Source organism: Tetranychus urticae, chromosome 2 (genome assembly GCF_039701765.1).
Source record: "Tetranychus urticae isolate SD_2017Ah chromosome 2, NJAU_TeUrti_SD_1.0, whole genome shotgun sequence".
NCBI lineage: Eukaryota > Metazoa > Arthropoda > Arachnida > Trombidiformes > Tetranychidae > Tetranychus > Tetranychus urticae.
The window spans coordinates 16,026,788-16,054,223 of NC_142959.1; the positions used below are offsets into that span (position 1 = coordinate 16,026,788).

Sequence of the window (27,436 nt, forward strand, 5' to 3'; positions counted from 1 at the left end):
CTTGATGTTCACTTTCAATTTCTATGAGCCAGAAATAAGTTTCACATCTCTAACTTCGTCGCTCGTTGAATGGGGCCAGTTTAATAAAAAATCGAACATATCCGTTTTATTCTGAATAGAAAACGATATTCCTCATAATGAGTGCATTTTCTGGTTAAGCATCAAAAGCTACATTTGGTAAAATAAGTCTCATGCAGAGATTTAGTTCCATAATTGAACAAATGTCGATCGAAGTTTTAACTTTGGAGTCGAATATCTCGAAAAATACTGATCGTAGAAATTTTTTAAGAGTTTTAATGGACTCAGTATTTATGTTTCTACAACTAAGCACTAATTTTTAACTTTCTACTATAATATTCGAGCATTTGCAGCAACTTCTTTTGCAGATTTAAAAAGATGCTTACAATCGTTTGCAAAGTGCAAATGTTTTCTTTAAATAGTTTAACGTGTAGTTGTATCGCATAAAACTAAATTAGATTGTTTGATGTTTTGTTCGTGTTTCATTATTTTCAAAACTAAGGCTTCCAAATTGTAAATCGAAACCTTTGTAGCTAAATAACTTCACGAATTTTAGCATTTATAACTTTCTTTTCAGTTGAAAATATTTATATCGACAACAATAACAATCGCGAATGTTTCTAGGTAAATCTTTTATTCGTGCTAGTAAATATGGATCAAATGGTTATTAATTCTCATCCATCTTGTGTTATGTACGTGTTCGGAAGGATAATTTCGTGAAGTCTTTGGTACTGTTCTAGTATAAATCTTATAACGGTGCATTTAATCGTAAAGCATTTAGTAAAGTATGAAAGTTAAGAATAAGTTGATGTTTTGTGAGCTTTGTATTCTAGAAAATCGAGGTTCTAAGTTTTGAGTAGCTTGTCAAATCGTGAAACGATAGCATTTGGATAGTAACAATCAGCCTGCTTCTATTTCTTTACTCTTTACTGTTTTTTCGTTCAACATCAACAAGACAACTAAAATTTCTATGCTAACATACTTTATTTGGTCCCAACTCAAACTGAAAGCATTTCATTTCTCGATTCAACATACAAATTAGCAAACATCGTTTCATCATTTTATTTCAATTTTATTTATTAACATTATTATGAATCTTTCAAGGTAAAATAGAGCACACAAAGGGTAAAAAAGACATTCAAGCTCAAAGGCATCATCATAAGAAATAAAGGCAGAGTAAGAGTCTGAACTGTCGAGAGTTTGGATCGAGCAAGGTTCTCAATCTCATGCAAATCATGATAAACATAACTCCGAAGGAAATGTTCAAATGTATCCAAAAGTTCGAGAGGAAAAAACACCCAAAAAGTAATGTGAATGAGTTCGAAAAGGTCGATGAAAATGAATTGCAGTTGCAACCAGAGCAATGAAAGATCGCTAAATAAATAAATGATGTTGTGCTTAATGGTTGTTGAGTTTTGCTTCAGATGAAATTGAAATGCAAATTTTGAAGAAATATTGAAATGGAAAGCAAAGTCTCATGGTAATCGAGTTATTTGAAAGTCTCCCGTTTCCAGTCCCGATTCATCGTAATAGATTCTGATTGTAACAAATGAATACTTGAATCGACCGTCCATTTGGTTACAAGAATGTGTCTCATCGACTGCATGTTGAAATGACTTGCCGGTCTGATCATTGACAAAGGGTGGAACCACACAAGTTTCAATGTTAACAATTCGAGGTTTGATTCCATTGTTTCGCTGAGCCAAGTCAACGAACCATTCATTGACATCTTGCTGGAAACTTTTCACATTAAAGGCAATTGCAGTTAAATACAGTTTATATTCAAGGCTTGAGACTGACAGAGATTCATAATTGAGAAACAATTTGGAAACTTCATTTCGTTTTGTACAATAAATGCGAAGAAATCGGATTTCTTTATCATTCCTTTCCTTTCTTTTCCAAGTGATTCTCGTCTCAATGGTTTCAGCATCGGGATCTGTGTTTGTTTAAAAAGAGAAGACAATTAATCGAAAATGAAAATAATTCTTTAAATTAAAGTCATACCTGGAACATGAATGTCAACAGCTTGAGCATTTACCAGTGATAGTTCAGTGTTTTCCCTAAGCCAGAGAGCTGCTCTTGAGATCATTGAAGAAAACTTTTCCCCATTTCGCCTGGCAAATGTTTCCGAGGAAAGGTCGAAGGGTACAAAATCAGCGAGAACCACTTCATGGTCAAAAAGAGGTCCAGCAAGGTAAAAAACACGTATCAAGATGACATAGTTTTGGTATCGTTCAATGTCCCTAGTGGTTCGACCGTCATTGCAGTAGGTTGCCTCTGACTTGAAGGTCCAATCATCGGTTGCTGGAACCTTTAGAGTCTCCATTTGAACAATTTTACCATTTATCCGACCCTCGAGAATCGCCTTGTTTATCTTGTCAATGACTCTGTCCAAGGGTTCAAATCGACTGTAACCCGACCTCTGATCAGGAGCAAAATCTTTATACCAGAGAAGAGGCTCTCTGGATACCAAGTAGGGTTCATTGGGTCGACGTTTAATCCAAATGCGTAAAATGTTTATTACAGCTGAGTAATCGACTGAATCATGAACTTGATGAACATATTGGGTAACAGTTTCACAGTTGATTATTTCCCAGCATGGATGGCTAATTAACCAATCATTGGCTAAACTCACCAAGGAACTGTTAAAGATAAAAATAAACCCAAATTGTTAATGACATTTGTTTAACCAGAAAAGAGCAACAAACCGAATGTTTACTTTTTGGGTTACATTTAAAACTAAAAGCAAACATTTTGCAATTAAATTCATTTCAGTGTTTAAATTGCTTGGCATTAGCAAATTTAGTCACATTCATTAATCTATTCTTGCATTAATCAATTGCATGCTGACTTACCTGAAATTATGATAAATTACTGTTTCTTTGAGCTTTTTGCAAAACGAAGGCACAAAATCAACATTGGTTAACTGTGTTTCTCCAGTTATATGACTGTCCAAAATGATTCGTTGTTGTGATATTCGCGGATCAGGGCATCTTTCAGATGTAACCTTACGGATTCCTGAATAGCCACGATAAACGATTGGAAACATGATTTAAAACCATGAGAAATGTAGAGGTTCAAGTCAACATTAATGTGCAACCGGATTTGCTGGGGAATAACATTTTAACATGAAAATGCAAAACAAAAACAAAGCAAAGTATGAAATCGTCTAATTTTCAGTTAGATTGTTGTCACTGATTCATTATTTGTAAGCAATCACAATGTTAATGTTAACATTTTGTATCATTGTCAAGAGAAGGGAATGAAAATGTTTAATTAATGGTCAGCTTTGCCTAATGTTGCACATAACATTTGTATTGCTCTGCGAAGCACAGTTCTGGTAACCTGGTTATCATCTTTATCTTCCTGTTCCTGGTTATTGAAACTATAAATAAAATTGGTTCCATCTGTGAAATGATAGGCAAATGGAACCACAACAACACCAAATCTGTAATATTTACCAGAAAATGGAATGAAACATTTCTCTTTCTGGTTGAAAATGTTTTAATTGATCCCAGTTTAATACAGTTTATCATTCAATTTTCACCAAAAGCTTTTCATTGAAATTTCCATTTCATATCCCAGGTTCATTTCCAGGTTCATGTTAACACTTTGTGAATGGAAACTGCTATTGAAAATTGCATATTAAATTTGAAATTTAAATTGAAAAATTTTACCATTCAATATCAATGCAAATGCTGGTTTTGATATAAACATTGATTCTTTTGGTTATAAGCATTTTTGTTGGGACAAAAAATCGCTTTGTTTGACAAACTGTTGACAATGTGTTGACTATTGATTATCAAGTTATGGATGTCACATTTCAACCCAATCAAAGTTGTCCTTTCATGTGTCTTCATGGAAACTGTTGATTACATTGATTCCCTTTGATTTAATTAGCTGAACCTACCAACGTCAGAAGCGTTTAAAAATTAAGAAAATTAAACATGACTGTTGATCAATGGTTACGTTTACTGTAGACCTGACAAATTGGCTTTAGAAGGCGCTTCTCATAATAATATAATTTGCAATTTTACTGGTTAACTACGTAAATTTTACCTAAATTGACTAATTGTTTGAACTTTTCAAAGTGTCTAATGAATTAACCTTGATTTGTAGTTAAAGTGATTACAACTGATTTCAATGAAAGGATTGGGAGTAAAATTTTCAACTTCATGTAAATGTCAACCTTGGAAATTTATTTAAATATCATTTCATTATCTGGGTTATTGATTACATGGTAATGCTAGTAGTACATTACCAGGGACAATCTGATTGCTGTTGACTGATTACTTGACTTTGATGCGCATCTAAAAATAGATTTGCTGTCCAAATAATTAAATCATGAAACTGAGATTGCCTATGAAAATGAAAGGATGAAATAATGGAGCAAAAAGAGTTACCCAATTTTTGCAACCCAAAAGTGTGTGTGAATGTGTATTTATAACACACAAGTCTGTTATACAACAAAATAGATTTATAATTTTTAAATTTTAAGACAAGTGATTTAATACAGTATTTAATATTATTTCGGTACAATTTAAATTAATCAATATTTAGCAATAATTGTGAAAATACAATGAAATACCGCAAGAGCTTCAACATCTATACATAAAGCAGCAGCTCTCAACGTCTTTTTTGATCAACATGCGGTAACAACAACCCTTTCTTTTGTTACCCATTGTAATTGTGATTCGCATATTTAGTCTTTTGATTAATTGTTGCTTGTGTGTATTTAATTTATCTTTTAATTGGTTCAATTTTATAGAATGGTGATGGTAACAATTGACTGACAGTGGTTAAACAAGCTTTAATGTGGACATTATCATCAATCAAAAACAATCTCAGTCCTGCCTATCTGTAAACAATTTTTCTGAGCTTGGACATGTTTACATGACTCTAATCAAGTCAACAGCTTTAATTAAATTTTATGGACTCTATTTTTCTGCCTTCCATCATTAACCAGGTAAATATGCATCATTTATTGTGAAAATTAATTCTATCATTCTAATAATTAGTCTACAAGCACTAAAATAAAGCATTGCTTGCTATTGATATGCTTTAACAGCAACTGCTTTAGTTGCTTTGTTGGTGCATATCTTATTAGAGATTTTTTATCCTAATTCGAGCTCTTTTTCAGTATTTTTCATTATTGTTATCTAATTTTGATCTATCTTGTCTATTTCACTATTCAGATACAAGGAACTATATTTTACTATTGAAGGAACAACGGACCATTCCTATTTACATCGTATACAAGGATATTTTTTCCAGCTAATAATTACTCATATTTTGCCGATAAATTCTGGACAATCAACTATACTTAAACAGATCATTATATTTTAATCTCAAGTCTACGATTTCTGATCAATGATTTGCCCATTTGCTGGTATCAACCTTTTATTTATCCTGAAAGCATAATAAAAATCAGAGGAAGGCAATAATAATAAACAAGAAACACGGAGAAATTAAAAGAAGGAGAGATTGAAATTCGGTGTAACCGTATTAATCAATTAACTGGTGATAAAAGATGGATGGTTACATCGATTGTTGAAAGGTTGTCATCAGTGATTGTTGTTATCTACGGTTATCGAGATTCCAAGCAAACAAATTTGACGGTACCGGCAGTCAAAACGGATCTATGCTGTCCATGTTTCACTTCCTCCTCATCCATTTCCTCTCCTCATCATCACTGTGCAAGTCAAATAACCAGAGAAACTTATCCTGACTCTAAATCGCACCCAACCAATTTAGGTATCATTGATAGATGTAAAAAATGGAGATGGCTGGTTAAAAATGGAAGCAACCGATTAAATGAGGAGAAAGTAAATTGTACAAATGAAGATCTTCATAAGGACCATGTTAGCGAGTTGAAATATAAAATAGAGTCTTCATCTATTGAAATAGATGATTGTTCAAGATGGAAACCCCAGAAACAATTTGTCGTTGTGGTCGATCTCGATAGTAACAATAATGATACCAATGATGGCAAGAGTGACACCCTATCTGGATCAACGCACGACATTGAGATGACATCAAAGAAACCGGTAAAAGCTTCACCGGTTAAATTAACCTTTGAAGGATTTGGAAGTAGTCTGGATGGTCAATCTTTGCAAAGGCGATCACTTAATCAGCATCATAACGCTTCATTGGATGAGGTAATTATCGATTGAATTTACCATTTTTACCCAAAAAATCTTGAAATAAGTGAAGCTTTTCATTTGGTGAACCTTTAACAGTAATATCAGTTCATCTTTTTGGCCAAATCAAATTTTAAATCGACATTCGTAGTAAGTTTATTGATTAAAGGCCGGTAAACTACTTATTGATTCAAGTCTGTTGAGTATTTCAATGTTGCTTATTATTCATATGAAAATCTGATTTCAACTTGCAATAGACAGTTTGTATGGAAAGATGAGGCATGAAACAAGAGATGAAATGAATAGAAATTATCTTCATTTACTTCCAATAGTTTCAACCTAATTATTTCCATCTATCTGAAATTGTATCACATTTGATTAAACATAACCCTTCCCAAAACCGTAAGTTTATTTCACCCTTTATTAGTGCTCCAACCATTGAATTAATGTAATGTTATCATGATCATTACACATCTTTCGTAAAGTCTTTATAATCTAACTCTCCTTTATACCAAAAAACATTCAACTTGAACCATTGAGCTGAATAAAATTACCCTAGAGGTTTAAGTTAACCATTTATTCAATCCATCCACTTGTTTAATTGTTTAACTCAAACAACAATCCATGACAAGGGACCAATTTGCTGTCCATCCAAAATTACCAACACAGTATTATAGTTTTGATTTCTTTCAATGATTAACTTATCCATTTCCTCACAGGACTAATTACCAAGGAAACATGTTTACCATCTCAAGTTTAGATTGAAAAAGATTAACTATTGTTTAAAAGCAACACCATGTTGATAGAACAAAATTTGTTGATAAAAAGCATGAAAAACTAATTTGAAATTACGTCCTCTGAACCAATATCATTCAACAACAACAATCACAAATTGTGATACACAATGCTTGAAATTAATGATAACCATACTAGATACTGAAGCTAGTGAACTTAGTGAGTGAGTGAGCCGGTTATAGCCTGGCTTTAGTTTTAGCCAATTTTTTCACCACTAAGCCAGCTTTAGTGAGTCAACTAAAAGCTCGCTAAAATGACTGAAATTTGAATTTCGAACTCAAGTTCGAGTGTTTTCAATAGTTGGTTTGACACTAACCAAAAAAGGTCACAGCTCACTCCTAAAAAATTGAAGAAAATTCTTTGCAATCATGACAATTCTGAATTTGTTTGGTATGATTGGTTGAACTATGATTGGTAATATCAATTTCTAGTAATAAAATTTTGTCATAAAGTCAAAACAATACACCTTTTTGCCTTTAGTCAGTCAGCTAGCTAAACATAAATTTCCAACTAAGACTAAGCCAATTAGTCGACTATTAGCTTAGTGAGTGAAAAATATCATCAAGTTAGTGAGCCGAGAGACTTTCGGCTCACTTCGGTATCTAAACCATACATTTATATCATGTGACTTTTATAACAAACATTAGCGGCAATAGATGGAGCCAGCATATCAATTGCAATCGCCTTTTTTAATTTAAGTCAATTTTTAAGTTAATTTAATTTAATTTTTTTCTTATCGTTCAGTGAATTATAATTCAAATTTTGCTCATACAGATTTTGTGAACACCCAGAGTACCTTACCGATCTAATAAATTTAATCATCAAAATCAAAGCCAAAAACTATTCAAACATAAAATAATCAAACATAACAATAAAAAACTAAATTTAAAAATTTAATGGTCAGGGTCAAGTTAACAAAAAAGGGTCAGACTTATGTTATTTTTTAGGTGTCACGAGCATATTTAGTTAGTAGATGTAAGATAAAACAATGTAATAGAAAACTGAACAAAATAAAGTTGCATCTTATTCACATTGTTTCATTGATCCATAGACTATGAAAATCTTGTTAACTTAACCCTGACCACTGGTGTAATCTGAGAAAGACAGAAAATATTCTTGATTGAGATTTATTTCAGATTAAATTGTATTCTATTTCATGTCTGTATATTCCTATAAGAATCTCAATGATTTTTTAGAAACATTTTGCGACAATTTTGTTCGATTGAACGGACAAATTGAAAAATAATCAACTTTATTGATTGAAAACAAAAAAATGGAATTTCAAGATCAGTTAAGATAAAATTTTATCAAAATTTATTTTTTATCAAAACAAAAATCATCTGATTTTGTTTGAAACTGGTCATTTGGTTTGCGTTTTATGGATTATAAAAATAATCAGGAATAAATATTCTGTATATTCATTCATATCTTGTGCCTTTCTCTGTAATTAATATTCAAATCATAAAATATTCAAACTTGAAAATAGCCAAATCTCATCAAATCAGCTGCCTAATAAAGCTTTACTATTGAATTTACTGCTAATTTCAATGAATATCAAATTGAAAGGTTTATTATTCATTATACAAGTAATAATTAGAGTTGATTTGCATTTTGAGATAATTTCATTTTGATTTGTCTGTTGGAACTACGATCTCATGATGTAAAGTTGATCGTTAGTTATTTTTCAGGTGATTGACTTGTTCATCTTTTCATTGACAATATTGTGCATTTGATGAAAACCTTATTGTTTTATAATTGACTAAAACGTGAGCTAATCTAATTACCAATTAAATGCACAACAAAACAAGTTGAACGACATTGAATATTATTCATTCAGCTATCTTAGTTCGTATCAACTTATCATTAACATTCAATGTACAAATATGATTTTTTTCATGTTAAACATGTTTTCAAACAAAATAAGGAATCATTTTTTTATGTTGGAATCAATGATCTTGATCTTGAAAATGTGTTGAAAGAGTAAGAAAAAGGCAAATGAAATGAGTTTGGATGAAAACTCAAAGGAAAACCAAAATCTCAACCCAATTACCCAAAAAAATTGACCAGAAAATTGAAAAAATCCAAAACCTTTGACTTTTCCTGGTTTCATCAAAATGATTAGATTAGATTAATTTGATTTGGCTTAGTGTTCAATCATTTGGTAAATGTAACAAAAGAAATGTCACCTTTCAAGCGTTAATCTAAGCTAATTACTATTTTTAATGGCAAAGATCATTAAAGTTTTAGGAACAAATCAAGGCACAATTTTAGGGTTTGACCTTTTTCATTTCAGTTGGTTAACCACTAAAAATAAAACATTTTTGCCCAAAATAGATATTTAACTCGCTATTGATAATTGATTTAAGACGTATTTTCATGGATTTTGTAATCACTTTGTCATTTGTAATTGCAATTAAAATGGACAATCAGTGTGAATTTTTGGCTCCTGTCAAACGTCTCTTTTCTTCTTAGCATTCGCTTATCGTGAGTATTGGGTGTAGACTCATCATCAAAAATTCAATGTTTCGCTCTAATCCGAAACTCATAATAAATAGTAAGATGAAAGTAGGTTAACATTCAGTTTGGCTTTTGTCTAAGGACGAAGACTAAAAGAATAGGGAAAAATGGAAATACCTGGCGTTTTTTCACTTCACGCCTGTTTGTAGCCATAACTATAAATTGAACATCTAAAAAATATTGTATTATGCCATATTCATACCCAATATAAATCAGTTATAACTACTTATAACTAATTACATCAACCACTAATCACTCAACTAACTCCCAGTAAAATTTGAATTGCAACATCAGCTTTAGTCTGTATCGATCTCTATTGACAAATTGGTCAAGAACCGAAAAGTTAAGTGTCCATAGAAATAAACATTGCGGTGGGTTTTCTTTTATTCCTCTTCGGTATGTTCATTGTTGGTATAATAATAATACTAGCACTTTAGTTGAATTCGAAGGGTCTGCTTGGAAGAAAAACAGATGACACCCTTTGAGAGCAGGGCCTTTGACATATTTATATTCGAGTATTTGGCCATAGTTCCCTGTATCGGCTGAGCCAACCTTCAGATCCTCTAAACATTCAAATTTAATGTGTAAATTATGGTTTATCATCTAATATAATTTTTTTTCATTGAAAATGATAGAAAAACTGCCATCATCCTAATTAAATGATGATCAATTAATCATCATTCTTTGAGATTCATAATTTTCACATGTCTTTCGATGGATACGAACAAAAATGATTGAATAGAAAATTCATATCTTGTAGTAAACTTTTAATTTTTGTAGTAAACTATTAACTATTATCAGCTTTTATCAATTCGTTCACTCACCACCCATGAATATGTTACAGAACATTTCATGTTGTAACGAAACAATTTCATCAATTCTTTAACCTCCATGCCATGATGGGAGTAAAAAATTTGCCCTTTTGATCTTTACCAGATATAACCGTTTCTTGAGTTGCATATCATCTGTATTGCTAAGAGATTTTAAATTAGATAAAATTGAAATGTGCAAAAATTTTCTCTCCTCTCAACAGGCATTCATGATTCTTTACTTTTCAGTGTTTATCACGAAAAGCAATGAACTTGAGTGCAGCCATAATAATTTGATTAATAAGTTGATATTGAGCTGAAAAATCTGAAGTAAACTTTAAGGCCATTGATCCGATTGACTATCAAACGAAACCTTATCGATAACTTAAATAAAAATTCAGGTTCAACAATTGTTATTTCAGTTGAAAAAATCTAATAATACTTCAAATCTTTTACAAACACATCTAACTCAACCATTCACTGAACCATTATATTAATATTGTAATTTGTCTAATAGTTTAATCCATAAATCTGTTAATCGACTTTATTATTAATAGATTTAAAGGGTAAGCCTAATCTGATTAAATTTGGACAAAAAGAAGTGACCTTTTCAAAGTTGAAGACTAATTGAAGTGACCAAAATTGAGTCTAATAATAACAAAATGTGTTTTTGTATTACAAAAGCGAGTCTCAATGATGTCAAAGGTTTAATCAAATCACACATTGAAACACGTGAAACAATTTATGATTAATATTTAGGTAAACGGTTTAAAGGATAATAAAGTTGAGTCAATTTCACTCATTTATCCATTGACCATAATATACTAGTAATAGTACATTTGAAAGTTTATTAACTTGACCAAATGCTGACAATAAGCTCACAAATCTCAATCAAGTTCAACAAGTGAAACGATTAATACATTTTTACTGCATCAATCAATCTTGAAAAATTCATCTTTGATTCTCAATTTTTTATCGATAGATTCAAATGAGATGAAATGGGAAGATTAAAAGAAAAACAAAATTGATTAGTTTAATCTCATATTTCAATTGTAACTTGATCATTTGCAAATGATGAACAATTTGTGAAAAAACGTGCTTTTCTCAATTGGATTGATGTTGTTGAATCGAATTGGAAATTCACGTGAAAATCAATTATCTTTCTGGTCAGTCGAATCAGTCTCCGATGAAAATGGACAAATTGTATCTTGGCCAAGTTAATTGTTGACTAATTAATATTTTGTTTCAATTTCTAATCATTTCTCCAACAACAACTTGCAGTATTTTGACCCTGATCAATGATCAAGGTAAACAACTTGAACCAACTTGAGTAAAGTTATTGAAAAACGAAAATCTTTTTTCTGGTCAAAAGTGAAAATTGCTCTTAACTGGACATCGGTTTAAAGGCAATAAACTTTTACCTCTGATTGAATAATTGAAGAGTCTAGTAACTTTGGATTGTAACATTAAAAAACGTTTTCTCTACCATTTATGTCACTTTAACCTGACACTCAAATTAGAAATTAATTCAAACTAATTATCAAATTGATTCGGTTGAATTTCGCTATTAAAGTTGAATGAGCTTTAAATGTTCAACAGTTGAAGATTGAGATTTCAGTGGATATTGAAACTGAATAAATCAGCAGGAAATGTTCTTTTTCTTGTTCGCCAATTCATTTGTTATTATTGATTTTGACAGATATTTTGACTGATTGAAAAGTTCATTGAACTAGTTTGGTGAATGAATTTTGAGAGTAAATTTAAACATTTTTTTTCTTTTCTTTTCCTTGTAAAAATTCATTTCTATTAAAATTAGTAAATGGTAAAACTTAACAATTCATTCATTTTGAAACAAATTCAAGTTTATCTTGATTAAAATCTTTTGTATCTTACAATTTTAATTGTACCTTAAGGTAAAAAAAGTAAACATAATTGGTATTTGAATAGGTTTTGGGAAAGAAAAGGAAAGTTCAAGATTATGTTGAATTGTGTAGGTTGACTAATGAAAGTTGAAATTTAAATTTAATCAATTTTCCGATGAAAATTCAAATTAATTGGCTTAACGACTCTAAGCACAACTCGTAATTACAACTAAACCGAATTAACTGGGAGTTAAAACTCCAAGACTGAAGATTATCAATATCGAGTTCACTTTTTGAAGCAATAATTGCAACCATTTTTACACAGATTTCAATGATAATTATGAGCAGAAACGTCTTTCGGCATAAAGAAAATTTAAATTTCCAAAAATTTCTTATTTCAGAATCGATTTCAAGCTAATTCATAAGAAATTTTTCAAACTCAGATTCTTAATAACAACCAAATGAGCAAAAAACATTTTATCATGCAGAAAATATGAATATCTAAATGTCATAATTTCAAAATCGATTTCAAACTAATTCGTTAGAAATAAGAAAAGAAATTTTTCCAAATTCAGATTCAAGATTAACGATTGAAGAAGTCAATTGATCGAAGTTAATTTATTTAAAAATGATAAGCAGTTCGACTGATCACTTGAAACTTGATAAATGCAAAAGATTTTGTGAATGCTTTGAAGAAAATTTTCTCGATTGTTAGGATTCTGAATTAATTGTAAAAATCTTTGACCAAAAATTATTTAAAGTTGCGATTTTATCGAAATTTTGAAAAATTGAGAAAAAAATTGATTAAAATTTGGGTTTTTCTTGAAATCCAAATAGCCTTTGATTGTTGGTTAATTGGTGGATCGTCAGGTGGATGACCTCAAGTAGGAAGTTTAAGTAATTTCAAGATTAAATGTTTCAATTTTGTTATTATTAACAGTTTTACAAGATTTACAATTTCCTTTTTCCATTGCAGTTGATTATTATCATGCTTCTGCTCCTTTATTATCTAGTTTCCCATGGAATCCATCAAGTTTCCTTACATTGTTAAACCTGAACCTCTTCAGATTTTAGATGTTGAAAAATGAGTTGAAAAGAGAGTAAAGCGCAAAGACTAAACAAAAACGTTATTATTATCATTATTAGAAAGGGAAAACCTTAAAGCATTTCAAGATCAATGAACTTTACTGTTGCTTCAATTTTTCAGAGACAGAAACATGTTGGAAGATGAAAAATGATTGAGAAAAAAAGAAGCTGAAAATGAAGAGACAGAAAATTGAATTTATCTTTTCTCATGCTTCTTCTCACACTAATTATCTTTGATGAAAGATTGGATTATCATTTGTCATCAATGAATATTGTTACCCTGAATGTCACCAAAGCCCACCATTAACTTATCAATATATTCACTGGGATTTGATTCTGTTCATTGATGAAACACTCAATGATAACAGTTGAACAGTAAATGGAAAAAAGCAAAGAAACCAGAGTTTACCATTTATTACTTTTCCTCATCCAATCAACCATCTATTACTTTCAAGTTCAGGGTTATCAAGTGAACGACAATTCAATAAATAAACCCCAAAAAAAACAAATAACATTGATAAATCAATCTTGAGCATTCTTTTTGTCTCAAACGTTTACAGATTTATCTTGATGGTAAAAAAACATTAGATGAATTGCAAGATAATCAATCGAGAGTAATATCAATATTATTGCAAGGCAAAAAATGATTTGTTTTGTGTTCGTACATTCAACTTGACATTCACTTGTTGCTATCACTCAATAATCATAAATCATTACAAGAGTTTCGTTTTAACAGTTTCAATAAGAATTGTAAATTAAATGTAAATTTAAAACATTTACCTTTCCATTTATCATAATCACCAGTTTAAGGTTGTTAACCCAAGCTTTTGGATCTTCAATAAAATAATTCAAAGTGAAACAATCGAAATTCAACATTTTCCTGAGAAAATGTTTTTCTCCAAAGATTGTCTGAACAATTGGCAAATGTTTACCATTATTAATAACATCAATTATTATCAATTATCAACAGTTTTTGTTGTTCATTGTTATTGTTAATCAATAAGAGAAGCAATTAGTTATTGTTGTTTTCAGGATCAAATTGTTGATGTTGTTAACCTTACTTTTTTGTGTCTCTTGTCAAAGGTTATTGTACATGATAATCAGTTTCAATTAATTGAATCATAATTTAACAATTTCTTTGGATTACAATCGTTTTTAACCCAAACTTAAATGGCTCAAGTTGGGTTAAAAGGTTTACACATTTTTGATTAGCTTAAAGTTTACATTAAGCTTCTTTCCCTTCCTTCAACCTTAATCTGATTGTAATCGTATTGTGAACTTGATTGTTTATAATGTAACAATAATGATCAACTTTGAACAGATTTTCATTCGTTCAATAACCTCACCTCTTCTCCACCTTTCCAACCTCGATTGATTCATAAATTGTTTCTTGTTATTACATCGCTCTAATTGACTTTGACTGTTACCTGACAAGCTTGTGTTCACCAACAATGAGTCTTAAATCGCGTAGGATTTTGATTCACCTTTCAAAAGGTGATAACACATTGTTTGACAGCATTTAACAGTTATCACATTGACGATATGAAAATCGTCATGAAATGTGCAAAAGTTCATTTTAAACTTTTTCCCTTTTTCCTTTCATTTTAAATGTGCTAATCACGTTTTCACCATTCATGGTGATTGCTGTGCAATTTGACGAGTTTTTACCTTTCTTTTCATCGACAATTTTTGTATTCCCAGTTGATATTGATCTCAACCTTTCAAACATTTTCTCGGTGGAAACAGTTTCAAGATTAAATTGTTTCATTTACCATTTAATCAGGCAATCGAAAGTAAACATTTCTCCCTTTTTTACTCTTCAATGTTGCTTTCAAATAATACATTAAATTGAGACTTTTTTTCACCTCTCTAAAGATGCTGAACCAACTGCCAATTGTTGATATTTTTATATCAAATCTAAATATAATGGATCAAATATTTAATCAAGTTACTGTTATGATCCATCTTGAATTAATGCATAACAGTTTTAAGGTAATAACACTGACTATTAACTTGAATCTCTATTTATATTTAACAAATATTGTTATAGTAGAAGCTCAATTAGCTGAGTAAATATTGTTTCAATAGAGTTAATGATTGTGATACTTAGAGTTTAATTTTAGATTGCCATTCGGAATCGTTGAGATGACGTTGAATTGAAACCAAATTTCAGGTCATCTATTTAATTGTCAACACTGATTGTCAGATAATTTGAAAAGCCAGTCAATGAAGGCAACTGCGCCTAGAATAGGAACATTTATTAAAGGTGTAATTCCTAAATGACAGAATGGTTTTCGTAATCAAGTCTTATGTGATTAAGTCACTCTATTATATGGTATTTTGAAATCATTATCTGTATATTTTATGGATCAAAAACTGCACACACGATAGCCATGTGCGTCATGGGCATGTATGAGACATGAGATCGATTTGAAAACTTTTCTGTTAAGACTTGACCAAGCTTGTATCTTGTCCTACTCTACTTGGATGCAATGTTATTGTTTTTGATTAATATGGGAATGAATCCAAAAGGTTGTCACTTTTAAATCAACTAGATTCATGGTTTCATGGCTTGAGCCTTTGAAGTTTTTAATTTTCACTTTTTGTAAAATGATGCTCTAAAATGTCAATCGTTTTCTTGAACTTACAATTTAAAGTTGAAATTGTGTGTTTGAAATTCAACACTTTGGATGCTCATTGAAAGAAATGTTTGAAATGTTCATAGTTCATGAGTATTGCTTTTACTTTCATTGCTTTCACTGTTTTCATATGTTCAGCTTTGTCCATACATTTGTTTCGAGATGCACTAAGACTGTGCTGGTAAAGCTATTTACACTTGTATGACATAATAAGACTCATCGAAATATTTTTAATACTGGAATTGTTTCAAGTCTTCAAGCTTTCAAGTACGATGACAAGGTTGACTTGCATGAATCATAACTCATGATCCAGGAGTTTATCATTGAAAAGGGAACCAATACTTTAGTATGGTCAGCTTTCAATTCAATCTCAAGTCAATTTAGTTTTCTATTCAACTGGAAGCTTAGTAACATTCAACTTTTACAATAAATTTTGAATGAAAATATTTGTAATCAATGAGTAAATCACAGTAGTTTGCACATGTTATCATGCAAGTCCAGGAAATTTTCATCAGCATTCGAGGCCAATTTTAGCTTAACCATAGTTCAATTGCATGAAATTTGCAACAGATGGAGCTTTTGCGTATTGAAACAACTTTAGTTTAACAAGATTTTTAGGATTTCAGCTTTATTCAGCTAAATTTCAGATCCGATTCATCATTTAGATTGATTCTGATCTTAAGTTTCAAAAGACAGTGTTTTGAACAAAATAAAGTCGTAAAGAATTAGTGTTCATTGAAATCTTAGTGCATAAGTATTGAGAACACTTACTTTGAACTACGATCATAACTTAGTTTCACAGTTAATTTACTGAAGATCAATTTAACCCGATTTCAATATTATATTAATATCTTGCTTCCACTATAAGATATTCACGGTTAAATCCATGAAAATTTGAACTTCATTGATGACTCTATTTTTTCAATATTAGTCTAAAATACGGTTCAAAGTGATTTAGCAATTTGTTTTGTACTTAAACTCCTGTTTAATCAAGTCAAATCGTCATAATTAATAGGTAGTAATAAGTAGTAGGGTAATGTGAGTTCTGGGACAAGGTGTTTTCTAGAACAAGAAAAGATATAATAATTGATTTCTGGGACAAATTAACAACAACTAAACTAAACTAAACGCTACGCTCCGAACGTTATCTGAAAAAAAATGTCGATCGTTAAACTTGAATTGCTCAAATAGGCTCAAATTGCATGCACTTAAAAACACCTCAAGTTTCCATTTCCAACTCAAAAGTCAAAGTTTCTGCATTCAATTGGTTTGAAATGAAACAATTGATGCGATTCAAAGATTCAGCTGCATCTCTCGGAATAAGATTAAGAATAAAAATTGTTTTGTGCAGTCTTGTAAGTAATGAAAACTCAATAGAAATTTCAGATATAAACTGAACAGGGTTGCATAAATAATCCAGCTTTGAGTTTAGCAAACAGAAATGTATAAGAATACTAAAAATCGTTGCATTCTGAAAACTTTCATATTCTTCTATGGGCTTTAACATGAACAATAACTTCTAATTCAATTCGAGTTTATCTTAATCTTATCTCAGCTTATCTTAATAAATAATTGAAATTTTTCGATCATAATTGTGACCGATTATGAGCTCTTCATTATTACAAAGCAAGAGAGTGATCTTTTAAGACCTGGCCTAAACTCACGGTTTTGTTCGAATTTTCTACGAACTCGAATATCTCAGCCTACCTAGTGAATAGAAAACTTTTTATAGCATTGATCAATTTTCCTAAATGTGTTCTACATAAATCTCAAATATGTTAATAAAATATGCTACAATATGGCCTACATCAGACTCGAAATTTGCGCACTTTGACCTTAAAAATCTCAAAAACCGATGATCTCAGAAAAAAATGAACAAGATTTTTGTAATCATCGTTGTTGAATCTATTCTCAAAAAATGTTGAGATCTTAACTCAAAAGAAACAAAAAAGTGAAAAAAATGAGAGACCCTCCTTTGCCCATTTAGGTTAAGCTTCCAATATGAAAAATAAAAATAATGTATTCAATAAACATTTTATTTTAAACTTTTTTATTTTATTTTTATACTTCATCAAAATCTGTAGATTTTTGAATGCACCTTTTGAGGTTGACATTCTAGCAATGTTTTTTTCTTTACAACCACATTTTCTTTGCTATCCTGGTCCTGTTTTTTGATGGTTTCAATATATTGCACGTCGCTGTCTGAATCATCATCTAGATGAATCAGTTCGATTGTATCGCCTTCCATTGTAGAAAAAATCTGAAATCAAAAGAAATAAAACAAAAAATTAGAAAAATTTGATAAAATATTAAATAATTCTAAAACTTACCTAAGTATTTGAAATGTTTCGTTGCTAAAGTTTTGTCACAACATACTGACTGCCAATGAAAAGAAACCCAAAGTGCTTGGTAGTTAGATATTGTAATGAAAGTGAGAAATCTTAACTGAAACCTAAGCCAGCAAAATTGTGGCTTAAATACCTCGCAGCCATTTAGATCAAAAGCTGTTTGCCCTGTGAAATTAAACCGTTTACTATTTCTAAAAATGCAGACTACGATTTTTTTATAATAAATTGCCAATTGCTAAAGTAGTATGCCAGACATAAGTGGCTAGGATCTCTTTATCCATTAATAATAATCTACTGAACCGCATAAGTGTCCAATACTTGCGAAGAAGAGGTAAATAAACTTTACTCTCTGTCTTTGGCTTTATCGAAGATTTGACTAGTCCAATGGTTAAAATAAACCTTAAATTTAAATGTCCATGTTGCCCTCCTTAGTCCGTAAAACCTTACTCTTACCCAAAACTGTACGGTTGATCACGAATCGATGGATACAACATCATATGATCTTTGTCATACCTAAAATCATCCAAAGGAAAACAGGGTTCATATCCAACCACTCTGCAACTCGCTGAGTAAAGTGAAGATCGTCCTGATGGCCATGATTATCCTGTATAACTGGTTTGAGTTCTGGCAGCATTTAAAGGTGCTGAAAACGAAGCAGTTTTACAGCTAAAAGAATCAAGAACGAATATGAACATGAAGTCAAAAACTGATTTTTATGGGCGTTAGGAATTAACTTAAAACAGCCATTTTCCTTTCAATAATAAAGTTTGGTTGCGATTGATTACTTGGTGATCAGATAATTCATTTAATTTAGAGTTTTCATTTATTGAGTACTAATAATACGGTTTGGTTTCAAAGCAGCAAAAAGTTATAATACAGTAATCAAAATCAACATCACTTCTCATACACTTGAGAAGCGAAGAGTTTTAAATCATTTTTATTAATTAATCAAAGTGTAATTTGCAAGACAACTTATTGTCTTATAAGGACCATGAATTAATCAGAGCATAGAGTACTAAGCTAAAGGGCTGAACTAGTTCCTCACTGTCAGAATGGATTCTAGTGTACAAGTAGGTTATCGGAAGCATAAAGATTCTTATTTTTATCATTCTTATATTTTTACGTGCTTTCGATCATCTTTCTAGACCAAGCCATCAATGCTAAGATAGAGGTTTGTAATCTCAAAGTTGAACTTACAGAAATGCAGTCAAACTATTCAGAGCTAACTATTGAGGCAGAAAGTTTGATCAGCGATATAGATGAGTTGTTGGAAATCTTCCGGCAACAAGAGGATCAAATTTCTCAAAAAAACATAATAGAGTCCGCACAAACGGCAATAATACAGGGCGATTCAGCTACTTAGTAAGATGTTGAACGCCAATAACTTTGCAACCAGGCATAACTTTGACCTGGGAATCGAATGCAGTGAGTTTGGGGGACATTCATTTTTTATGTTTCAAGGACAAGGTCATTCAAGGTCATTTTTCGGAAATCGCTGCTGCTCATGTTAGAGGTCATTCTGAGGGCCGAACATCATTTTCGAAGACTTAAAATCTTCCTGATCAAGTTTCGACACTCTGTGATGAACGCTGCTTGAGTTATTGACATTTAAGTTTCAAAACTGCGTTAATTTACATTTTTTATTTTTAAGAAAACTCGAATTTTTTATGCTCATTAGCCCTAAATTGGAACTAATAGGCAAAAAGAATTCATCCTTAGTTGTAAAAATTGAATAAAACCTTGTTAAATAAACTTGCTTAACTCCATTCGTGTAAAGCGCTCCTGGAGCTTTCAGCAGTCACCTGGATCGCTAAAATGTGGAAGAGAACAGTGGAAAGTGGAAAATGAACTCAAGTTTTGATTACGCCCCCAATGAGCATAAAAATAAAAATGTAAATTAACGCAGTTTTGAAACTTAAATGTCAATAACTCAAGCAGCGTTCATCACAGAGTGTCGAAACTTGATCAGGAAGATTTTAAGTCTTCGAAAATGATGTTCGGCCCTCAGAATGACCTCTAACATGAGCAGCAGCGATTTCCGAAAAATGACCTTGAATGACCTTGTCCTTGAAACATAAAAAATGAATGTCCCCCAAACTCACTGCATTCGATTCCCAGGTCAAAGTTATGCCTGGTTGCAAAGTTATTGGCGTTCAACATCTTACTAAGTAGCTGAATAGCCCTGTAGATTAACAATAATATATTTGATATATTGACACTGAGCTAAATAAGGCTATTGGAATTCCGCGACAAGAATTTCCGATTTCATCTGTATCCCTATAAAGTATAATTCATGTAATCTTTTTCATTTAAATCACATTCACATAAATAAATTTCATTTTGTACCTTTTGTTTGTTTTATTTGTCCTAGTAATCACCTAACTAACCCTGTCCCAGAACTCAAAATTCCCTACTATAATACTTTCATAATCAAAATGAATTTTCCCATTACTTTTGCACTAACCTTTAGTTATTATTTGTTATTAGATGTAAGATCAAAAGGACATCCAATATGGCAAATCCCTTTTAAATGTATTAGCATTGATTTCCTTTTAATCATGAAAATCAAACGAATTACCCACTCATTTGGGAATATAAGAATTTTTCTGAATCAATTCATTAAATTATCGAAGCTTAACTTTATAATTTACAAAGGATATCATTTACAAACTTACAATTGATGAAACGTAAAACTATTGACCTGGATTGAGTGAAAGTTGTAAAAAATTGTATAATTAAATGACTCTTGATCAATCTAATTATATTTACATGTTTTTAATCAACTCGTTTCAATGGTTATACCAATTGGGACTTGATTGCTAATTTGATTGAATTAACAGGACAAGGTTAACCTTTACGTATTTTTAATAGATTTTTGTGCTTCTTTAATTTTCTTCTTCTTTCCATGTTATTTTCAGAGCATCATGAAAGAGATAAATTGGGTCAAGTTAACTCGATTTGTTGACTTGAAAGTTATTAATAAAGTTTACTTGAACGAAAGAAGAAGAGAAGAAAAGTGAAAATTTCTATCAAAATTGGGTAAAACAATTGTCCTAGATATCGTGTGCCTTTGACGCTCATCATTACTGACAATAAACGCATCATCCTTGACTGATTCCATAGTAGTAATGTAATAATAATGATTAACGTAAAGTTGAGCGCCTTCTATTGACTGACCTCATTCAGTTGACTTTCATTCATAACTTTAAACTCCCAGTTAAACTCCAAGTCTCACTCCAAGTGTGCAGGGAAGAAGGCGAATCTCACTTAACCTCCTTTTTTCAGTCATCAGTTTACCATGTTATTGCTGACAAGTTTTTCCAGTTGCACAGGACTTTGTATCACTTACAATTGATTGCTTTCCGTCTCTCCTTCATGTTACTTAAATCTCATTGAAGCTCTTCAATCATCATGATATTTATATCACAAGACTGATATAATTTAAAAAAAACCAGGAAAAAGGGAGTTGAAATAGCAAGAATAATGGTTGCTGTGTGATGCTAAAAATAGGTGACCTGAAAAAAAGGAAGAATGAAGAGTGGAAACTGTGTATTCAGGTCATTCCTTGAATCGATATTGGTTAAGATGAATTGATTGTGAAGCAGAAGAGGCAAACTTTGAACCAGGAAGAGTTGATGATGAACATGGAGTGAGTCTCGTGTTAACATGAATGAAAAGAGAGTATTCATTGAGACTTTATTTACTCGAAAGCAACGAAAAAAAAGTTTCTCCTTACTTTTATCATCATTCTGATTCTTTTAGTTGCTCATGAAATTAGGCCAAATCCTCTGTTTCATTCACTTAAACACATTACCCAATCCTTTTGACCTGACCTCAAATAAGTTGCTAAAAATAGCTGCTATTACGTCTATCTCAATATATAATACATTTCATTTATCATTATCTTCAATGGAAACATCAACTATTAAAAAAAGTAAATTAATAATCAACAAAAATTGGGTGAACTTGCAATTAGCAAACATTCATGTAAATTCAATATTTTCATTCAACTTCTAATATAAATGATATACAATCAGCAAATATTCAATACAATTATTAAAGACAAACATTGATATAAATTGATCTGTTAAGAGGAAGATATTTTGGGAATCAAAGTTGAACAGCTGGCTGGTGATGATAAATGTTACTTTTAAATTTAAATTCAATTCAATAAGAAATAAAAGAAAAGGAAAAGAAAAATCACTCGAATTGATTTCGATGAGGAAAAGCAAATGGTTAATTGATTGTTGTTGATTCACATTGATCATAATTATTGTTGATAATAAGAGATGATTCGATTGTCACTGAAGTTGATTGAAGTGATGATAACCCAAAAATAATTGTTACCTTTTAAGGTTGAGAGTTGACCAGAGAGTTGAGGAGAAACGGGTTTAAGACAATTTTTTGGGTTTACAAGTGGCTTTGATCGCTTCAGTTGATTGAAAGGCATTTTTTAGTGATTTAGTGATTTTAATTTTGCTAATTATCTGGCAATTTATGCTGAAATTTTCCATTTTTTGATTGTCCCAAATGTTAATTGTATTGCATTGTTGATTAATAGTTTTTGACTGTCAATGTGTTGATTAATTTTAGCTGTTTTCGTGTTAAATGTAGACAGTAAATCAATTGGTGATCAGATTGAGTCAATATTTGTTCAGATTTGGGATAATCACTTGAAAATATATATATTCAACAATTGATAAAGTTAACTGTAAGTTGATTGTTTTTTTATGATCACGTCATTGATTGTTAAACATTTCAATCATGCAATTCCGTTTCCCTGTTAATGTACATTTATATTAACATTTTTTGCGTGCAACTTTACGAATTGTAAATTTGTATTCATTTAATAATCCAATGACGTACTTTGTGTTGTTACGATTAAAGCTTTTCATTTTTTTGAATCGTGATTTAATGAATTAACGACAATTTATTGTTTCACTGAGAAAATTTTGATTGTTAATCCAATGTTGGATAACATTTATATCTTGTATTAATAATAGGTTTACCATTGTAATGGTAATGCAAAAGATTCATCATCTTGAGATGTTTATTCGAACCATTCAAAATTATATTGTTTGAATCATATTTTTCATCAGTTCCGTAATTTTCCTCTTTATCCTAATCATCTTCCTATTAACTGAGTTTCCTGGAAATTAATATCTCTTCAATTACAAGGGAAACGAGAAAAAATTGAGTTTCATTGACATTTACTGTTAATGCCAAATGATTTTCATTGCCATTTTTGAGAAAAACTCTGTTACTTTGATAATTTGAATTAAATTTTGATCAATTTAATCCAAGATTGAAAGTGGACTTGATTAGGAAGGCCAATTTGGTGTTGCTATTTTTAGCTCATTTTAAAAAATCAATTTTGACCGCATTTTGTTTCTGTCTAACCATTAGAGAATCTATTTTTGAATCATTGTTATTTGATGTTTGCAGGGTTGATTTAGAGTTAAATTTAATTGGAAATGATTAACTGGTAGTTTTAACTGCAAAATTGTTAGCTGATGGCTTTTGTAGGGAACAGGTAAGAAAAGCAAAAATGTTTAATTTAATTGGAGTTGAGTTTCAAAGGTTTTTTCAAATCTTTTTTTTTCAAAACAGTTATCTGATCCTTTTTCAAGCAACTTCATTTAGTTGATCTAGACTTTTTTCCCAGTCATTTTGGACATTTTGTCTTTTGGTGATTGAAAGTGTTCAATCATGCCACATAAGGATATAATTTGACAGAAAATTTTCTCTCTGTGACTTTTTTCGTGCTGATTAGTAAATTGTTACCAATTTGCGAGTTGAAATGTAGGTCAAATGAATGGCTTGTAATCTATTATTATCAATATTTAGAGAAATTTGTCACATTTTTTCAGGTAAACTTGAAATGTTGTTGAAAGGCAGAGTGATGACGCTTGGTTTGGCCAATGAAAAGGTTTTCATAATGAATAGTCACCATCAGAGTTATTTACTTGAGTTGCACGTTGAAGTGGCCAAAAGTGGGTAACAAAAGGATTTGCTGAACAATCAAGTTCCAGGAACAGTGAAATGATGAATATCGATAATAATAGACTTTGCTTTTGGATTAAATTTGTATTTCTTTAGTGCAAAAAAAGGTAAAAAAAGGTATGAAAATGGTTAGAGAAACGAAATTGAATAGAAAGTGTAAAATTTTTTTGGGATCAATTTTGAAGAGAACATGAAGAGCAGAAAAAAAATCAAATCCAAATTTAGCATTAATCAATGAGAATCATCTTGTCAGTCTTATTATCTTTTCAACATGAGACAAGGACATTGTAGTATTATTAGGATTTTGGGTAAAACAGGGTTAAAAGGAGGAGCTTGGAGGTAAAGGATGAAAGGTTGCCATATATATGTATTCATTCACAATTTTTGGTGCACAAAGGCAATCTCTTGTACTACTAACCATGATAATAAATTTGAGAAGGAATGAAAATCTATTTTTAGCCTCATGTAATAATATTATTTTTTTAATAATACTATTATTATTTCATGTTGAGCTCCACCTTGATTTGCTTCGTCTTCATTGCATTCAAACTCCTTCCCTGTTTTAATACGCTGGTGACCTCCTTTTCATTCAACCTCTTTTTTTATTCCTTCACCAGAATCATCTTTCTCTTTCTGCTATTTCTTACTAGCCTACTCTTTCCTCTTTTCCCTTACATCAGCAATCTGAGAATTAATTTTATAGAGAAAATCTGATTAATTTGCAAAATTATCAAATTCACTGATATAATGTAACCAGTTTAGGTTTACCTTTACCTTGCCAAAGGCAATCCGGTCAAGGTAATAGTAAATCTAAGTTCATGCGCCAAGATGAAGAAATGGTAAATATTTTATCATGGAAAGGGTTCACAGCAATCACCTTCTCCATGTCTTTCCATCAGCAAATTAAGGTGAGAAGAGAGGCTGAAAAAGGGGAAACAATAGTATTCTTGGGTACACTTCTTGTACAAATGGCAAAGGATAGGAGGTCATAGTTTCTAAAAATATCCTTCCAACTTTGAATCTCTTTCTTTTGCCTCAATTTTGTCTCCCAAAAATCCTAGGTTTTTCCCAGCATCCAAACACCATGTACTATTGATCCATCATCTGGTTCTTACTTTCTCCAGGAACTTTGTTCTGAATTATCTTTCTGGAAACTCTTTCAACTTGAGCCTTTAGCCTTCAGCCTTTGTCTTTCTTCTTCTCCCAAATTTTTCCTTTCTTCTTGAGTTGCCTTGAACGTTATTCCAGTGCGATCCTGGGAGTTTAGATTGAGGTTTTCCTTTGACGTAAGCATTTATCATCTTCTCTCTTTTTCACACCTTCTTCTGTCTTTTTCCTATTCTCCTTGTGAGTTTGCTCTTTACCGAATCCAGATTTGAAATCCATATAAATAAGTGAACCTTCTGTCAAACTTTCTTAGTTCACTCCAAACCGAAACATTTGCCTTCCTAATTGTATTCCTTTTTTTCTCTTGAAATTGAAAATTGAAATTCCTCCTTAAATTGTAATCTTGCAAAAGTTGTCAAGTAAAGAAATCATCTTTTCCCAATTGCCGTTACATCTAATATTTGTTTGAAAGAAAAAGTAAAATTACAATAATTGTTGATTTATGTGAATCATCGAGTTAAAGTTACCTTTCAAAAGAAAAAAAACACGATCAATTCAATCAAATCTGGTTGCATCAAATGAAAAGTTTCTCAATTCAACGAACTTGGTCCAACAGAATATCGAAATGTGGATAACACTTATTTTGAACACTTTCCAGGAGTCAATTTGTTCCTCCAAGGACACTTGTTCCGCTTTAACTGGTAAAAAATCGGCTTCCCTCTATTTTCATCAAATTTGCGACGAGTTGCCACCATTCTCCTCGGAACAAGTCTATAACAATAATAAAACGAAGGCCTACAACGTTAAAAACACGAACACTAAAAATAGCAAAAAACCGGAAAATAACAGCGACAATAATATTAGTAATAAAAACAATATCGATACCAAAGATAAGTGCTGGGAGACGAGAACAGGTAAAAATAGCGAGCTTGGTGAAAATATATCAGCTTCACTTGAAAGCAATCTGCCGGGTAATCAGCCAAATATTGGTGAAAGCATTGGTGGTCGAAGGAAACAATCATTGACGGTTCCAGAAGAGCTCAAGTTTCATCCACATCACTCCCACCATTTACTTTCATCAACTTCCCACCAGCACCATCATCACCGTCACCAAGTACACCGATACGGACAACATTCCCGAGACGCTTCACCAGAACACAGTCACATTCATCAACACTGTTTACGGCAGTATACACCTCGCCACCATACTCAACAGCATCATCATCGAGCCTCATCTATGGGCCATCAGCAATTGGAACATCGATCAGACGAAGGAACCATTGAAGAAAGCGCATCACCAAAATGCAAAACAGAACCCAGTCGAAGTCCCTCTCCATTAAGCACACCGTCTCCAAGTGGAAGCACATCTCTGTAAGTAAAACAAAACATTAATATAAAAAAATACATTTCGATTGATTTTCAACTACAGTTTCTTGATCTTACCTTTCTAACTGTAAAACCTAAAGCATCGCACAAAAAATCTGTTGAAAAAAAACAAACAATTAAGTGTTAATTAGACTAAATTATTTCATTACCATAAAAATCAATAGACCAGAATAATAATCGCTAATATTTTAATGCAAAAGATTAATTCCATCAAATTTAAGCTTTTCTTAATAGTTGATATTGATAATCATAGATGGCGCTTTAACATCTTTTCCATCAAAATTCAAATAAAGTTCAATATCAAGTTTTTTCATTTCTGTTAATATTGACGATTAACAAGCTGAGCTAGTAAATGATTAACTGTAATATGAAACAAATATTCCAGATGCAGATTAATCTGATGAAATTATCATGTACAAGAGCTTATTATTTATGAAAAGATTAGCAAATAAGGAATGAATTAAGGGTGAAACGAGGTCATTTACTCGGAATATAAATCACGGTGAAGAATCATCTTGAGAATTGAGTGAAATATTTGACTAAACCAGAGTAAAAGTCGAGAAATGGGTTGTTGAAGTTGAAAGGTTTGCAGAAATAAAAATGATAACCAATAACATGGTTGAGAGTGATTAAGAGACTGAACACTGAATAATCTCAAATATACATGTCATTAACTCTCGAGAAATTCATTGATCAGACCATTGAGTAATGATCATGAAGTGGAGT

At 31.2% G+C, this 27,436-nt stretch overlaps 2 protein-coding genes and 2 long non-coding RNA genes across 6 annotated transcripts in view; 1 reads left to right on the forward strand and 3 right to left on the reverse strand.

The window, feature by feature from the left end:
- Nucleotides 1-1,062: 1,062 nt before the first annotated feature.
- LOC107359524 (uncharacterized) lies at nt 1,063-3,326 on the reverse strand. Its single transcript, XM_015926011.3, has 3 exons — nt 2,874-3,326; nt 2,023-2,660; nt 1,063-1,954 (listed from the first exon to the last, which is right to left on the reverse strand). Exons 1-3 carry the CDS (start codon nt 3,065-3,067, stop codon nt 1,494-1,496), a joined length of 1,293 nt encoding a protein of 430 aa, XP_015781497.2. The 5' UTR covers nt 3,068-3,326; the 3' UTR covers nt 1,063-1,493.
- Nucleotides 3,327-4,380: 1,054 nt separating this feature from the next.
- LOC107359050 (uncharacterized) overlaps nt 4,381-27,436 on the forward strand; it is a 28,284-nt gene continuing 5,228 nt past the window's right edge. Inside the window, exons 1-4 of one of the 3 annotated variants that reach the window (XM_025162446.2) lie at nt 4,381-4,701; nt 4,787-4,984; nt 5,214-6,176; nt 25,983-26,695. In XM_025162446.2, coding sequence (XP_025018214.2) covers nt 5,553-6,176; nt 25,983-26,695 — 1,337 coding nt within the window. In that variant the 5' untranslated portion in view covers nt 4,381-4,701; nt 4,787-4,984; nt 5,214-5,552. Of the gene's footprint in view, nt 4,985-5,213; nt 6,177-25,982; nt 26,696-27,436 lie in introns of all 3 variants that reach the window. The other 2 variants (XM_015925503.3, XM_089267158.1) reach the window with 2 other exon arrangements.
- Nucleotides 25,174-26,351, reverse strand: LOC107359673 (uncharacterized). Its single transcript, XR_001568132.3, has 3 exons — nt 26,210-26,351; nt 25,852-26,095; nt 25,174-25,778 (listed from the first exon to the last, which is right to left on the reverse strand). It is a non-coding gene; the product is annotated as an uncharacterized LOC107359673 (long non-coding RNA).
- On the reverse strand, nt 26,514-26,916 carry LOC149093995 (uncharacterized). The gene is made up of 3 exons (XR_016198477.1): nt 26,860-26,916; nt 26,768-26,805; nt 26,514-26,693 (listed from the first exon to the last, which is right to left on the reverse strand). It is a non-coding gene; the product is annotated as an uncharacterized LOC149093995 (long non-coding RNA).

Excerpts from the sequence above, each read along its gene's own strand:
- LOC107359524 (XM_015926011.3), bottom strand. The coding sequence starts at position 3,067 with ATGTTTCCAATCGTTTATCGTGGCTATTCAGGAATCCGTAAGGTTACA. Across the intron at positions 2,661-2,873 it reads GTAATTTATCATAATTTCAG|TTCCTTGGTGAGTTTAGCCA; the intron begins GTAAGTCAGCAT and ends TATCTTTAACAG. Across the intron at positions 1,955-2,022 it reads TGTTGACATTCATGTTCCAG|ATCCCGATGCTGAAACCATT; the intron begins GTATGACTTTAA and ends AAACAAACACAG.